The following is a 13,842-nucleotide window of genomic DNA, read 5'->3' as shown; positions in this document are numbered from 1 at the left end:
CTCACGTCGCACGTGGGGCCACGGGGGGCTTTGGTCTTTGGGGCTTTTGGTCTTTTGTATACTTCAAGTCTAGATTACCCTCCTGGAAGGGCTTTTCCCAGGTACCAGGAGTCCCATCGGACTTGAATCCCGACAGCTCACTCTACGCACAAGCCTACCGCCGGAAGTAGAATCATTGACAGATATAAACATGCCCGGGTCACAACAATGAGCTATGTAATATGTAGTCATGCAGAGGAAGAGAGAACCAAGCACTGCTGTTCTCTAGCTATTGGAATATTCTGCCTCATCGAGCAGATCTCTTTAGTCTATTTTGTCTCCGTCCCCTTGTTTTGATGATCCGTGCCATCCGGCTCATCTTCATTGTCGAAAATCAGACCAACCTCCTCCAAAGAACGCCCCCTCGTCTCAGGGAAGAGCAGGTAAATGGAAACCAAGAATACAACCAGACAGCCAATAAAGACGCAGTAATATCGCCATGCAATCGCCGTAAACGCCACGGGGTTGACATATTGGTTGAAGAAGCAAGCCACGGCATCCACGGACAAAACGACAGCAATACCCTTGGCGCGCAGCTGAAAGGGAAGAATCTCAGCTGGATACGAGATAAACAGAGGTCCATAAGCCATATCATATGCACCAAAAAAGAGAAACATAAGAGGAACCACCGCGATTCCCGCGGCGGGCAGATGGTTTTCGGAAAATAGACCGGCTGCCAGCGTGGACGCAGACAGGAACACGAGCATAGCCTGGGTGGAGATAAGCCACAAAGTACGACGGCCGTATCGCTCTGATGCAAGTGAGCCGCCTGCTGACAGAAGGAAGTTCCAGGCGTTGAGGCTGATGTTCAAGGCTGCTTGGTCGGATTCCTTGGTGATTCCCACTGATCCAAGAATGGGTGCGAGGTAGTAGGATAAGATGCCTGCGATGCTGTCAGCCTTGTTCCCTGCCTTGGATAATTTCATGCATAGCGTACCATTTCCTGCCCATTCTTGCATGAGGCCAACCAATACACAGATTGCCAATCGATGCATATTGCCCTTTGATGAGAAGAAGGTGCTCCAAGTTGTGGTATTGGTGATCTCGGCAGTGATCGTGCTGCATATCTGACCGTACTCGTACTGGACCAGTTCATCATCTGCGTCTCCATTTGCATGATACTTCCCCAGGATAGCCAGGGCCTCCTCTTTCCTGCCCTTGGATACTAACCATCTCGGGCTCTCGGGCACAAACACAATCAACCCTAGGATCTGGAGCATCGGATACGAGACCTGCAGCAGACAAGGAACTCTCCACGACCAATTGCTTTTCATGCCCATGGTTGAATAGGTGACTACTGCAGAGCCAATGGCTCCCAGACACCAAGATGAATTGTAGAGAGCCGTGGCTGTCTGTCGTTGCCGCGGGTGAGCAATCTCAGTGGCGAGGAGAGGAGCGGCAGTTTGAGTAATACCCATCCCTATACCTGACAAAATTCTCGTTCCAAAGAAGGCCCAGTGGTGCTGAATTGAGGTTTGAATGATTGCTCCGATAATAACAATACTGGATCCAATCCCGACACACGTCTTGCGTCCGAACCTGTCGGCAATATAAGACGCCGGTGCAAAGGAGACCAATGCTCCCAGAGAAGTGGCGGCAATGATCAGTCCGACTATATTGGGGTCCAGTCCTCCAATAATGGTGTCAACTATATCAGAATTAACGGGAATGCTCACGATATCAGAATGGGGAGCTTACACTCCGGCAACACAAGCAAGCTATTCACAAGGTTTCCAATATACCCAGCCGAACAGGCAGTGGAGAACATGAACACGATACATAGATTGAGTTTGCGGAGTCCCCGGTCTTTGATCCAATTCGGATCCGTGTTGTTCGGGAGGAGCTTGAAGGCCTCCATTGGGGGCTCCTGCTTCTCCGCCGCTGAATCTGTTTTCGCCATGATATCGATCCCGCACACGTTTGCCAGATAAACTGGTGAAAGATACCGACTTCAGTCTCCAGTGCCATCATGTTATATCACCTTGCTTATATCCCAGAAGTATAAAGGAGAGCAAGGGATAGTTCACATTCCTCCAACCAAGCAAATCCCCAGCCACGGGTGATTCTCGGGTAATTCCAGGATTTTGGGTATCTGGTCACAAAAAGGCACGGAATGCAAGGGAGGAATGCCAGATCTTATTACCAAAACGAGCAGTTCACCCAGCACGCAAGTCTCACCTCTCTATGATCTACCGTGTCACATCACAAAACGGGATCGTCAACTTGAATAACATATAAACTTTGTACTATGACGCTCAGAACACTATTATTATAATATAGACACATATACAAGCCAAGCAAGACACATTTCACTCCTCGCACTCCCCCAGCAGCGAAGCATACCGATTCCCAAGTCCGCAGAATCCCTCACACTGTCCACCAACCTCCCTCCCCTTGTGAAGTACCTCCTCCATACCCCATGCAACACGTTCTGCGCCGACTCTCGCACCCTCGAGATTCGGCGCCCCAGGTCCTAGACGAAGAGATGCCATGCGGCCCGTCATAAACAACGGCACATCATCTCTCCATGATAGATCGTTGGTCAGACAGGGGAACCCTGACTTTACTTCGATCGGGTATTTCTCGTTCATCTCGCGAAGTAATGGCATCTCACGTACGTCGGCTCGGGCTCCTGTTGCAAAGTAGATGTAATCGATTGGTGGTAGGTCGGGGATTGGTGGGTCAGTTGTCAGGGTCCAGGTCTTTGTGTCTTGGTTGTATTCGTGGGTCTTGATCTCCGTGCAAGGGTGGATGGAGGCACGATTTTGGGCCTCGTGCTGCTTTACAATCTTCGTATAGCGTGGTGTAATACTACCCCCGTTGCGGGCGGTTTGGAGCATCTCAAGGCGTTCTGTGTGATGTCAGTTTGGTATGTTGCAAAACCAGTTAGGGTTTTCGTTGTTACCTTCGTCGGTGTCTGCCGACCAAAACGCTGCTTTCTCCCAATTCTTGTACTTGCCCATCCAAGGCAGACTGATATCAAAGTGTTTGACTGTTTTTTGAATGAGATACATATATCATAGACCAGACTGCCAGGATGTCTGTACGTACCTTTCATGTCAGAACGCATTAAGAACCACACTTTCGTCACGCCCTTGCGCACAGCCATATCAACAATTTGTGCGGATGACAGTCCACCTCCCACAACGACAACGTTTGTCTCCTGTCGCCGTTGGATCTTGTTCTGTACATTGAGGCTGGGGAATGTTTTGATCTCCATGCTGTGGCAACATCCCGCGGCTCCCTCTTGTTCAGTCAATGGTTTCCAGGGATAAATCTTCGACACTCCTGCTCCGCCTGGACCGATCGCAAGGACAACAGCCCGGCTATAGAACTTCTCCCCAGAGGATGTGGTAACGGTGAACACCTTTGAGTCCGAGCTATCATAGAGATAGTCATATGAGATATCTGTGGCTTCGCGCTGCAAGATCTGGCCCGGCTCATCCAGGCCATACCGCTGGATAACCGAAGAACAATAATCCGCAAAGAGATTGGTGGAGGGCGAGAAGTAGTCTCTGCGATCTCGTTCGTCGATCTCAGCGCCAATTGTTCTGCATGAGAAGGAGGTATACGTTAGATATATGTCCATACAAGACTTGGAAAGTGCGCAACTTACTGAGTCTTGCCCCTCTGTCTTCTCTTCTTCTTCTTATGCTTGCTCATCTCCTTCCCCACACACCCCGGAATCTCCCATAAATCTGCATCTCGGCCAGTCTCCTGCGTGTAAGCCAGCATCCCATCCCGGTCCCCGGGATCAACATGGAAGAACATCGGACTGCGGAGTTGTTTGATCTCCAACGTGCGAAAGGCATTGTTCCACCTCTGCATCCACTTATCACCCGAACCATCGAGCACTAGCGTTGAGATAGATGAGGAAGATGAAATCGAAGTTGTCGATGAAGCGGACGATAGCGAGGGCACAGAAGATGCAGAGTCTGTCGAGGCCCGCCGGTGTCGATCCTCTGTTTGACAGGGACATCCATGTTCGCTATCCCATTTGGTTGCTCGCACGCCCTTGATCTTGCTGTGTCGTGCTTGCACGAGACTCATCCGTCCGCTGTGCTTCTTGATCCAATGGTAGCGTTGGTGTTCCTCGTCCGTGAAGACTGCTGAGGGTGTTTCTTCGCTTAGGCGTGCGGCCACGGCGAGTCCGCATGGTCCGGCGCCGATGATTATTACGTCGCGGATCTCATGGCCTGGTATTGTTTGAGGTGAGGACATCATTGGAAGTAAAAAAACGTGGGCTGGGATATGTATACAGAGATGTAGTATGGACCGCAGATGTTGTAACGTTTTAGGGCCAAATTGAACAGGAAATATTCCAATGGATGATCAGGGGGAACTATTCCCTTTTATATTAACCTAGTGGAATGTGTTTCTACAATGTCCTCAGTTGCGAGTTGGCTATCGAGGTACTCTTCCCCAAGGTCCTTAGGGCTTGCATGACACAATACTGGAACGGGGGGAGCTCCACGCTCCACATTTGGGATCATTGATCTGGGAGTCTATTGGAAGTGGTCAATCTGTGAGGACCTTGTGGTTATTCGTTCTCAGATGATCATTTTGGTCTCTGCAATAGTTGGAATTCCATTCCACTCGTGGGCTTTCTGGCAGCTAAATATGTATCTGCACCCAGTCATAGACAAAAGTCGTAAAACCACCACTCTAAGTTGTAGAATAGAAAAAACAGAAGACAGAAATAGAGAACCAAGGAAATTAAATTACTATCAACATTTGAAAGGGGGAATAGGGCAGTCAACATCAAAGATACCAAACCAGAACAGAAGACAAGAAAATAAAAAGCAACAAGTTGAGAGAAAGAGAAAAGAAGAGAAATTTGGAACAGAACCTCCAAAACACCTCAAACACCCCAACTATCCCACCCTGCGCCTGCGCCAGACAAAAAAAAAACAATAAGAAACTATTTATGCCATTTCTTCGTCCTCGTCTCCCCACTCTTCGTCCTCGAGACACCACCGCCTTCCCTTCGATGCCAAGGATCCTGAGGCCAGACCCAACCCCGAACACGCTTGGCATCGCGCTTTTCCCCGATCTGCGGCTCAGGGATCCATTTATCCTTAGGCTCCGGCAGGATCCGCTGGCGGGTGAGCGCACCAGGCCCACCGACATTGAGATGGGCAGAGGGCTGGTGTGGGAGCGGTACAGACTTGGAAAGCATGAGCAAGAAATATAAAGCTAGGCTCGCCGTCATGGGCGCAGGAGACGCATCTTCTGTCTGATCCAGATCTGGGGAGTCATGACGAGAAGCAAAAGACGAGCACGAAGAGGAGGAGAACGAACGCGCGCTGGTGGGCGTTGCTAGTGCAGCTGAGGGCGCGTAGCGTGAAGTCGCGGTCTTGAGCGGGATCGAGGCTGCGATCTCGAGGTACCCGAAGTATGGTATATCGTCGCCGGTGTCGCACCCGGCTCGGACGCAGACAAGTTCGATTTCGGTGATTATGAAGCCGTACCGGCAGGAATGTTCCCGCATGCATCGCTGCAGGTGGGCGAGTCCGTTGAGGTATTCTACTTGTCGGTAGGGTGCTTCGTTGCGCATGCCGGTGTTCCAGCGGTCGAAACTTTTGACGATGCCAACTAGCCGTCCGCGTGGAAGGCCAGAGCTGGTTTGTTCGGTGTCGGAGAGGTAGTTTGCTAGGAAATGGGGGTGGCCATAGTTCTTGTGGCCTGTGTTACGAACGTCTGGGGCTGCATAGAGTTGGAGATGATCTTTGCCTTGTGACACCGCTAGAGCGGCATTTACTCGTGGCGCATAGAGGTCTCGGATTAGGCTGACTAGGGCAGGCTCCGATTCTGGTGCTAGGCTCGCTGGGGCTACTGTCACGGGGGGTGTGAGCTCTGCTGGGATTTCGGTCTTCAGAAGCTGGATCAGTCGACTGTCCAGGGAGTCGAATGTGGCGAGCGAGAAGGAGGTCCAGCTGCGGAGGTTTCGAATATCCCACCAGAAGTAATCGTGTAGGCCACGGGTAGGAACAACGCTGACGTTGCGGACTAGATTGATTGGTTGGATTGGTAGGGTCAGGTATGATAGTAGTGTCGTGGACCGTGGGGCTAGGTCCTCTTGGGGACTGAGCAAGACAGGTGAATTCTGGGCAGCCGATGCTTGGCGATAATTGTATTGGGGTGTTGGTACTGTCAATGAAGGAGCTTGTTGGGCGCCCACTCTCTGAGAATACGACGGGTGGATCATGATATTTGGAGTGACTGGGGTGACTGGAGTAGTCGGAGTCGTTTGAGCATGCATCTGCGGTACATATTTGGGCAGATCACGGTAAGTGGGATAGCCAAATCGACTCAGAGTAGCGGCATCGATGCCAGATGCTGATACTGAGCGTGAGTGGCCGCCGCCTCCTTTGCGTTTATACGAAGGAGTGATCGTCACAGGTGACGATAAGGCAGAGAAGCTTCCATGTGCAGCCACTGGCACTGGTGAAATGGGCGAGGCCAGAGTTAAGCGGTCCACGACATCGCGTGTATGACGACTAGTTGATGGTCGAGCTGGTGGGTAAGGGACAAAGCCAGGCGGGTTCCGCGTGTTGGACAGAACCCGACGGTGACGGAGAGGTCCGCCGGTAGACACTGGCTCGACCACGACATCTTGAGGTCGGATCTTAGGCAATAACTTCGGGCCATGGTGATGTCTGGTGGGTGACGTGGTAGGGCTGGTATTTCCCGTTACAGTCGACCAGGGAGATGACTCGCCTGAGTAGATCGAAGAATTGGAGGCATGACGACTATGTCCAGAGCCAATATACTCCTGGAGAGAAAGTCGCGGCGGTGTCGTCGGCCGATAGTGAGTGTTTTCAGAAGGAGACATGATAGCGAAGTTGTTGACGAATGCCAACAATAACAGTCTATCACAAGAGTGACCAACGAATGAACTGATATTTGATTGACCAAGTCGTTCAGAAAGGCATGATCCAGAAGGAGGAGCTTTGGATATTAAATGGACATCCACAAAGTCTCAAACAGCCAAGCTTGATGCATATAAAAAGATTGACTGACGAACCCTAGCCAATCTAGAAAACATGAAACATGGAGAAGAGCCCCATTGTAACGCCTACGGAGCTTCAGAATCTTTTTTTGGGATCCTAGTCTCCGATCAGAGGCACCTCCACGCGATGAAACGCGAAACTGCCGATATTTTGCCTGAAGGACAGGCATGTCGCGCAACAGAAGCACTTGAAACTGCATCTCCGGAGGGTCGAGTCCGGTATAGTGTGGTTTCATCGGACTGTCGCGCGTTAAGGTGTTACTATATTTTGCATCTTCTTCATTATCGTTCTTCAGATCCCTTCTTTGGGTTAGTCTGCTGCAAGTTCCTCAAGATGTTCTAAATTCGGCAACAATTAGGTCGCATTTTCAGGTAATTAGCGGACTTGTTGGTGACTCTCCCTGCTTCAGCAGTCGCCAAGTCAGCGGCTAAGCGTTCTAGGAACGACGATGGATAAAAATAGCCATCAGGATCATGGATCGTGTGATTCCAGGGTGTGAAAAAGGCCGATGAACTGTTTGAAAGGAGGGTTATCCGTTCTAGATGCGCCAGGGTCGAATGTGATATCCAAGTCGGCGGCTACAGATGTGGGATGAGTTTGAGGTACGCGCCGGGGGATCATCGGCGTCACGTTCAGTGATTGGATGTTTCTGTCTCGAACCTGAGAAATGTCCCATAATTAGCAAAAATTAATGCAGTGGATGAGTTGATGCAAGTGTGGAGAGAGTACGCAGTACGGAGTATAGAAGAGGATGGTCTCTGGGCACATAACCGCGCATTGACCCCTGGGCGGGTCAGGGATGTAGGGGAACTAATATCCAAGTCTTTTCAGACACAAATTATTTTGAATTGATTTCATTATTATCCATTGTAATTATCTCATGACATTCATTTCAAGTAGGTCGAAATGATGAAAACACTCAACCGAAAAGAAGTAAACAAAAAGAAAAGCAAGGTCACAATATGTGGTCTATACACCTTGTCAAAACACACAAAACGCTCGGGGGAATCTCTCTGAACCGTCTAAAGAACATGTTGAACGGTAGTCAATCGCAGAACATCAAAGAAACTTAAGCCTTGATCTCGTACTTGCGGCGGAACATGTCGTCCACCTCAGTCAGGTAGTAGACACCGGACTGGATGGTCTCGACCTTGCCAGCAGGCTTGAAATCCTTCTTCAGGTGAGCGTGCTCACGGAGGGTGCACATAGCATCGTAAGCAGCAGGCTCGAGAATAGTGCGGGCCTCGAGACGCTTCTGAAGGTCGAGCTTCTCGACCATGTAGGAGACATCGCCGACAATCTTGGCGCTAAACAGAGAGCTGGCAAGACCGGAACCGTAGCTGAACAGACCGATGCGCTTGACCTCCTTGGGGTCGAAAGCGACGTAGCTGAGCAGACTGGCGAGACCGCCGTAGACGGTGGCAGTGTACATGTTACCACACTGGGTAGCGACCTGAAGACCAGGGTTGACACGCTCAGCGAAGCGCTTCTTGGTGAGACCCATGAAGGTCTTCTCAACGACCTTGTCGGTCAGAGACTTCTCGTAGTCCAAATCACGGAGCTCGGGAGCAACCTCGGCGAAAGCGGGGTGCGAGGGGTGGCCAAGTAGTCGTTGTAGAGCATACGGGCGTAGGACTTCTGAACGAGCTTGCAGGTGGGGGCGTGGAACAGGATGTAGTCGAAACGGTCCAGAGGGGACAGGGACTCGTCGATAGCACCGTTGGTGCCGTTGGTGCCGTTGGTCTGGGCCTTCAGTGTCTTCTCGCGGGCATCGTAGGCCTTGTAGCAGGCATCAACAGCCTCGGTGTAGCAGCGGAGGGAGTAGTGGCCATCAACAACGGGGTACTCGCTGGTAAGGTCGGGCTTGTAGAAGTCGTAGGCGTGGGTGATGTAGGAGGCACGGAGACCGGCCTCGAAGACGATAGGGGCGTCGGGTCCGATGACCATGGCGACACAGCCAGCACCACCAGTGGGGCGGGCAGCACCAGCGGCATAGAGAGCAATATCACCGCAGACGACAACGGCATCACGGCCATCCCAGGCGGAGGACTCGAGCCAGTTGATGCTGTTGAAAACAGCGTTGGTACCACCGTAACAAGCATTGACGTTGTCAACACCCTCGATGTTGGTGTTTCCGTGGGGAGCAAACAGCTGCATCAGAACAGACTTCACGGACTTGGACTTGTCCAGAAGGGTCTCAGTGCCAACCTCGAGTCTTCCCACGGAGTTGGGGTCGATGTTGTACTTCTTCATGAGGGAGGAGAGGACGGTGAGGGACATGGAGTAGATATCTATAGAATGGTTCAATTAGCCGGTTATTCTCATTGCCATTGCAATCCGTCAGTATACATACCCTCGCGGTCATCGCAGAAGCTCATCTTGGTCTGGCCGAGACCGATGGTGTATTTTCCGGCGGAGACGCCATCGTACTTCTCCAGCTCGACTTGGTCGACACACTATGATTGACCGGTCAGCATAGAGCTTTGGGGATAATTTCACAGACCGGAATACTCACCTGGGTGGGGAAGTAGACCTCAATGGCCTTGATACCGATGTTCTGGGGACGAGCAGCCATGGTGGGGTGTATGGAGGGGCAACTTTTTTTTTTTTGGAAAGATGAAGAACACGACACGCAAGGTGAAGGAGGGAAGAAGGGAGGAATAGAGGATAGAAAGATTAAGGAGATTGAAAATGAAGGGAAACAAGCTCCGGGCAGGGCAATTGATATAAGGATGAGAAAGGAGTCTGTGTACTCGGATCTACCGTGTACGATCTGTCACCCTACTTTTTTTTTTTTTTCCCTCTTTTTCCCTTCTTTTTTGTTTCTCCTGAAGTGGGGAGATCTCCCCATCTGCTTCTTCCTTTGGGCCGGATCATTGAGAGAGAGCTCTTTGTGTTGTGTGTTGTGTGTTGTGTAGTACCTGGGCTCCTGGGGATGCTGTACCTGGCGCGTGGTGAAGAGGTATAACACTACAACATAACGTTACACCGTACACCCCAACAACTGATAGTATACTCCGTACCTACATGTCTAAGAGATATACCGTTTTGATCTGCGCAGTACCTGCGCAGTACCTGCAAGGACTCCTTTACCAATGACTAGGTTCTGTGGCTTTGGGGCCACAGCTCGACATCGCAGCTACGGTGTAGAACTGAGTCCATCTTATCGATCTGTGTATCCACCTTGTCCTCTTTGAGGTGGCTAATATACGCTTGCCATCTCCTCGAATCACTGCCATCCAGTGGAGCACCGCGGGAATCCATATCCAAAGGACCGAAGGGTTACTACGTACTCCGGACTCCATACTGGACTCTCGGGTGCGTGAATGTGTCAGTGGCCTCACTTCGGCGAGTTGCTGGTCAAAGTTCGGCCTTGGCACTGATTCTCTAATCTTGAAATGTTCAACCCTGCCAGCGCTTGAAGATGTCGCGTGTTTCGAGTTGTTTTTGATTGTTCCAGATGTTCCAGATGTTCCAGATGTTCCAGTGTGGCAGTCCTTATGTACCATGTACACATGGGTCTAGGTACAGGGGTACCGATGTCTTTGGTGTGGTCAGGGGACGTAGCATAAGAACATTCTCTGACCTATTATATCTCCTTGGGAGAGGTCATTTGCAAAGAAAGAATATCAAGAAAAGAAGCCAAATTCACTCTAAACCGACTCTTTCATCGGAATCTCTCGAAGGGTGAAGAAGGGCCAATGCCAATGCTGATGCGTAAGTTGCCGAGAGCGTGGGTCACTCCGGGGAGGCGTCTGCCTGGACAACCCCTTCTCCTAAACAACTCCATCGAATTCTGGACATAACCCATTCATCGGCATATGATGTCGGACGTCGCTCATTTACCATTTACATCCAGATCATGATCTTCCGGATCTCCGCATCCGCGCCACACCCTTTCTACTGCTCCCCGGAGCCCCGTACCATTCACAATGGGCGACGAGAAGTTTGACTATCAGGCCGTCCCCATCCCCTCTTATGCAGAAGCCACCGGCCAACCCTCCTCCTCCCGATCCGACCTGGGCGACGGAACCGATGTCGAACGACAAGGGCTGCTCAGTCGCGATCATGCTGACAGCCGCGGGTACCACCCACCAACCGTGGAGTCGGCGCGCACCAGTCTCGATGACTTGGAATCGTCCGCATCACACTCCGACCGAGAATCGGTAGAGGAACTGCGACGCGAACTAGATCAGATGGACGTGGACGATTCGGCAACCTTGACCAGCAGACGCACCCCTCTTCGACATCGGTTTTCCAAGCAATTATCAAGCCTCAGCCGGACGCTTTCCGCTATACAACGGCCCTTCCAGCGATATATGCCCCGCTTCCGCTTTACGATTAATCTTAGCGAAACGAGGGCACAATTCAAAGATCAGGGGTGCATCTTGCTTCTGCGAGTGTTTGCTCTCCTACTGGTGGTCACCCTAGTGTATGTGTTCTTTATCGCAGATGTCTTCAACATCAACAGTCGCATGGCTATGGGTCAGTCCTATAGCTCCGCATCCGTCGAGAACTTCATCCAGGGTCATATCAACGAGACAAACATCGCCGAAAACCTGCGACGAGTCACCAATTATACCCATGTTGCTGGTACCGAAGGCAGCTTTGCGCTGTCACAATGGATTGAACAGGAATTCCGGAACGCAGGATTCGACGAAGTCTCGCGGGAGGAATTCCAGGTCTATCTTAACTATCCACGCAAGGATGGCAGGAGAGTGGCAATCATCGATCCACCCAGTCTAGCTTGGGAGGCGAAACTCGAAGAAGACAACGCACAAGATTTGATCTTTCATGGACACTCGAAGTCTGGCAATGTTACTGGCCATCTGGTATATGCTAATTTCGGTTCTCGGGAAGACTTCAAGCTGCTTGCAGATAAAGGCATTTCACTCAATGGCTCAGTTGCCTTGGTCCGTTACTATGGGACCGAAACCGATCGTGCTTTGAAAATCAAGGCTGCGGAATTGGCCGGCGCTGCTGGCTGTATCATCTATTCCGACCCCGCGCAGGATGGGCTTGTTCAGGGCCCAGCCTGGCCCGAAGGGCGGTACATGCCAAGTGATGGCGTGCAAAGGGGCGGGGTCAGTATGATGTCCCAAGTAGTTGGCGATGTTCTTAGTCCTGGATGGGCATCCACCCCGGGAGAAGCCCGCCGTCTCACTCCCGAGGAGAGTCCAGGTTTACCTAAGATTCCCAGTCTTCCACTCGCTTGGCGCGATGCACAACCACTCTTGCAGGCCCTAAACGGCCACGGCTCCAAAGTGCCAAAGGAATGGGTGGGTGGGGTCCCCGAAGTCAAAGAGTGGTGGACCGGTGACGGTGATTCCCCGATCGTTCATCTGATGAACCTGCAGGATGAAGTAGAGAGACAACCTATCTACAACATCCACGGCAGAATCCTCGGAATGGAAGAGCGTGATAAAAAGATCATCGTTGGCAACCACCGAGATTCGTGGTGCATGGGAAGCGTCGACCCTGGAAGTGGCACGGCTGCTTTCCTCGAGATTGTACGAGCCTTTGGCGAGTTACTGACCTACGGGTGGCGGCCACTTCGCACCATCGAATTTGTGAGCTGGGATGGAGAAGAATATAATCTGATCGGTTCAACAGAACACGTCGAGAAGGAGATAGATGATCTCCGCGCGCATGCGTTCGCCTATCTGAATGTCGACGTCGGTGTAGCCGGGCCCGATTTCCGTGTTTCGGCATCGCCCGTTTTTGAGCGTACCGTGCTCCAGGTTTTGAGTCGTATCTCAGACCCCTATGCGAATGCCACATTGAAAGATCTTTGGGATAAAAAGGGCTCGAAAATTGCTCCACTCGGTGCTGGAAGCGATTATGTTGCATTCCAGGACATTGCTGGCACCTCGAGCATCGACTTTGGATTTGAGGGTGAGCCCTATCCATACCACAGTTGTTATGAAACATACGAATGGATGGTCGATTTTGTCGACCCTCATTTCCAATATCACAAAATTCTGGCTCAGTTCTGGGGTCTCCTTCTTCTTGATCTTTCGGAGAATTCCATGCTGCCATTTGACATGGAAGCCTACGGCGACGCCATTAGTGGATGGGTTAAGGACTTGGATGAATTCGCCAAATCAAAGAATGCTAAGGTGGATATGCAACCCATGTTCAAAGCCGCGGCTGAAGTGAAAGCCAATACTGTTCAATTTGAGAGCTGGAACAAAATCTGGCACGATACTGTGTGGGGCATGGGTGGATATGAGAGCAACATCATGGCTGTTCAGCGGGTAAACCACAACGCTCGGATGGCTGCTTTTGAGACCAATCTACTTGACTTGGAAGAAGGCGGGGGTGTAAGTTGGCTTTATTCTCGATTCGTCGCTATGCCTCGACTAATGACTAGTACAGATTCCCAACCGTACGCAATTCCGACACGTTATCTTTGGCCCAGAGCTGTGGTCTGGATACGATGCCTCGCTCTTCCCTGCTATTCGCGACAGCATCAATACGGGGAATTGGACCTTGACTCAATATTGGATCGACCGGGTCGCCAATACCATTCACCACGCCAGCGATAAGCTGCTCCATTAATGTATTCTAGCTTTTCAGCCATTTTCCTACTTTTCGTTCTTCTCAGCCATGCTTTATCCACGCTTATTGGATTGATTCTTTTGTCACGTTCTAAACGAGCACTGTACAGCCCGACGCCTGCGATATGGTTGTCGGGATACCTTTATTCTTGCATTTTGGGAGATTTTCTTGTCCCCATCATATACCAACCATGCATGTTTTAAGCTCATACGGAAACTGGCACACCGTT

At 51.0% G+C, this 13,842-nt stretch overlaps 5 protein-coding genes across 5 annotated transcripts; 1 reads left to right on the top strand and 4 right to left on the bottom strand.

Annotated features, from left to right (window-relative positions):
* Window positions 1-308: 308 nt before the first annotated feature.
* N7457_008825 (uncharacterized protein) lies at window positions 309-1,939 on the bottom strand (the record flags this gene model as incomplete). Its single annotated transcript, XM_057179868.1, has 2 exons — window positions 309-1,687; window positions 1,738-1,939. The coding sequence occupies 2 exons, from the start codon at window positions 1,937-1,939 to the stop codon at window positions 309-311; spliced, it is 1,581 nt and encodes a 526-aa protein (XP_057028254.1).
* Window positions 1,940-2,348: 409 nt separating this feature from the next.
* On the bottom strand, window positions 2,349-4,263 carry N7457_008824 (FAD binding domain protein; the record flags this gene model as incomplete). Its single annotated transcript, XM_057179867.1, has 4 exons — window positions 2,349-2,890; window positions 2,945-3,031; window positions 3,091-3,590; window positions 3,656-4,263. 4 exons carry the CDS (start codon window positions 4,261-4,263, stop codon window positions 2,349-2,351), a joined length of 1,737 nt encoding a protein of 578 aa, XP_057028253.1.
* A 697-nt stretch (window positions 4,264-4,960) lies between these two features.
* Window positions 4,961-6,874, bottom strand: N7457_008823 (uncharacterized protein; the record flags this gene model as incomplete). Its single annotated transcript, XM_057179866.1, has 1 exon — window positions 4,961-6,874. The coding sequence occupies one exon, from the start codon at window positions 6,872-6,874 to the stop codon at window positions 4,961-4,963; it is 1,914 nt and encodes a 637-aa protein (XP_057028252.1).
* A 1,247-nt stretch (window positions 6,875-8,121) lies between these two features.
* erg13 (hydroxymethylglutaryl-CoA synthase) lies at window positions 8,122-9,627 on the bottom strand (the record flags this gene model as incomplete). The annotated part of the gene is made up of 4 exons (XM_057179865.1): window positions 8,122-8,589; window positions 8,610-9,343; window positions 9,406-9,508; window positions 9,568-9,627. The coding sequence occupies 4 exons, from the start codon at window positions 9,625-9,627 to the stop codon at window positions 8,122-8,124; spliced, it is 1,365 nt and encodes a 454-aa protein (XP_057028251.1).
* Window positions 9,628-10,984: 1,357 nt separating this feature from the next.
* N7457_008821 (M28 family metallopeptidase) lies at window positions 10,985-13,613 on the top strand (the record flags this gene model as incomplete). Its single annotated transcript, XM_057179864.1, has 2 exons — window positions 10,985-13,375; window positions 13,431-13,613. 2 exons carry the CDS (start codon window positions 10,985-10,987, stop codon window positions 13,611-13,613), a joined length of 2,574 nt encoding a protein of 857 aa, XP_057028250.1.
* Between the last annotated feature and the right edge of the window lie 229 nt (window positions 13,614-13,842).

This window comes from Penicillium paradoxum (assembly GCF_028828445.1).
Source record: "Penicillium paradoxum strain IBT 22861 chromosome Unknown utg000007l_segment0_segment0, whole genome shotgun sequence".
Taxonomy (NCBI): Eukaryota; Fungi; Ascomycota; class Eurotiomycetes; order Eurotiales; family Aspergillaceae; genus Penicillium; species Penicillium paradoxum.
The sequence above is the reverse complement of the archived record's forward strand: the minus strand, read 5'-3'. Positions and strand labels throughout refer to the sequence as shown.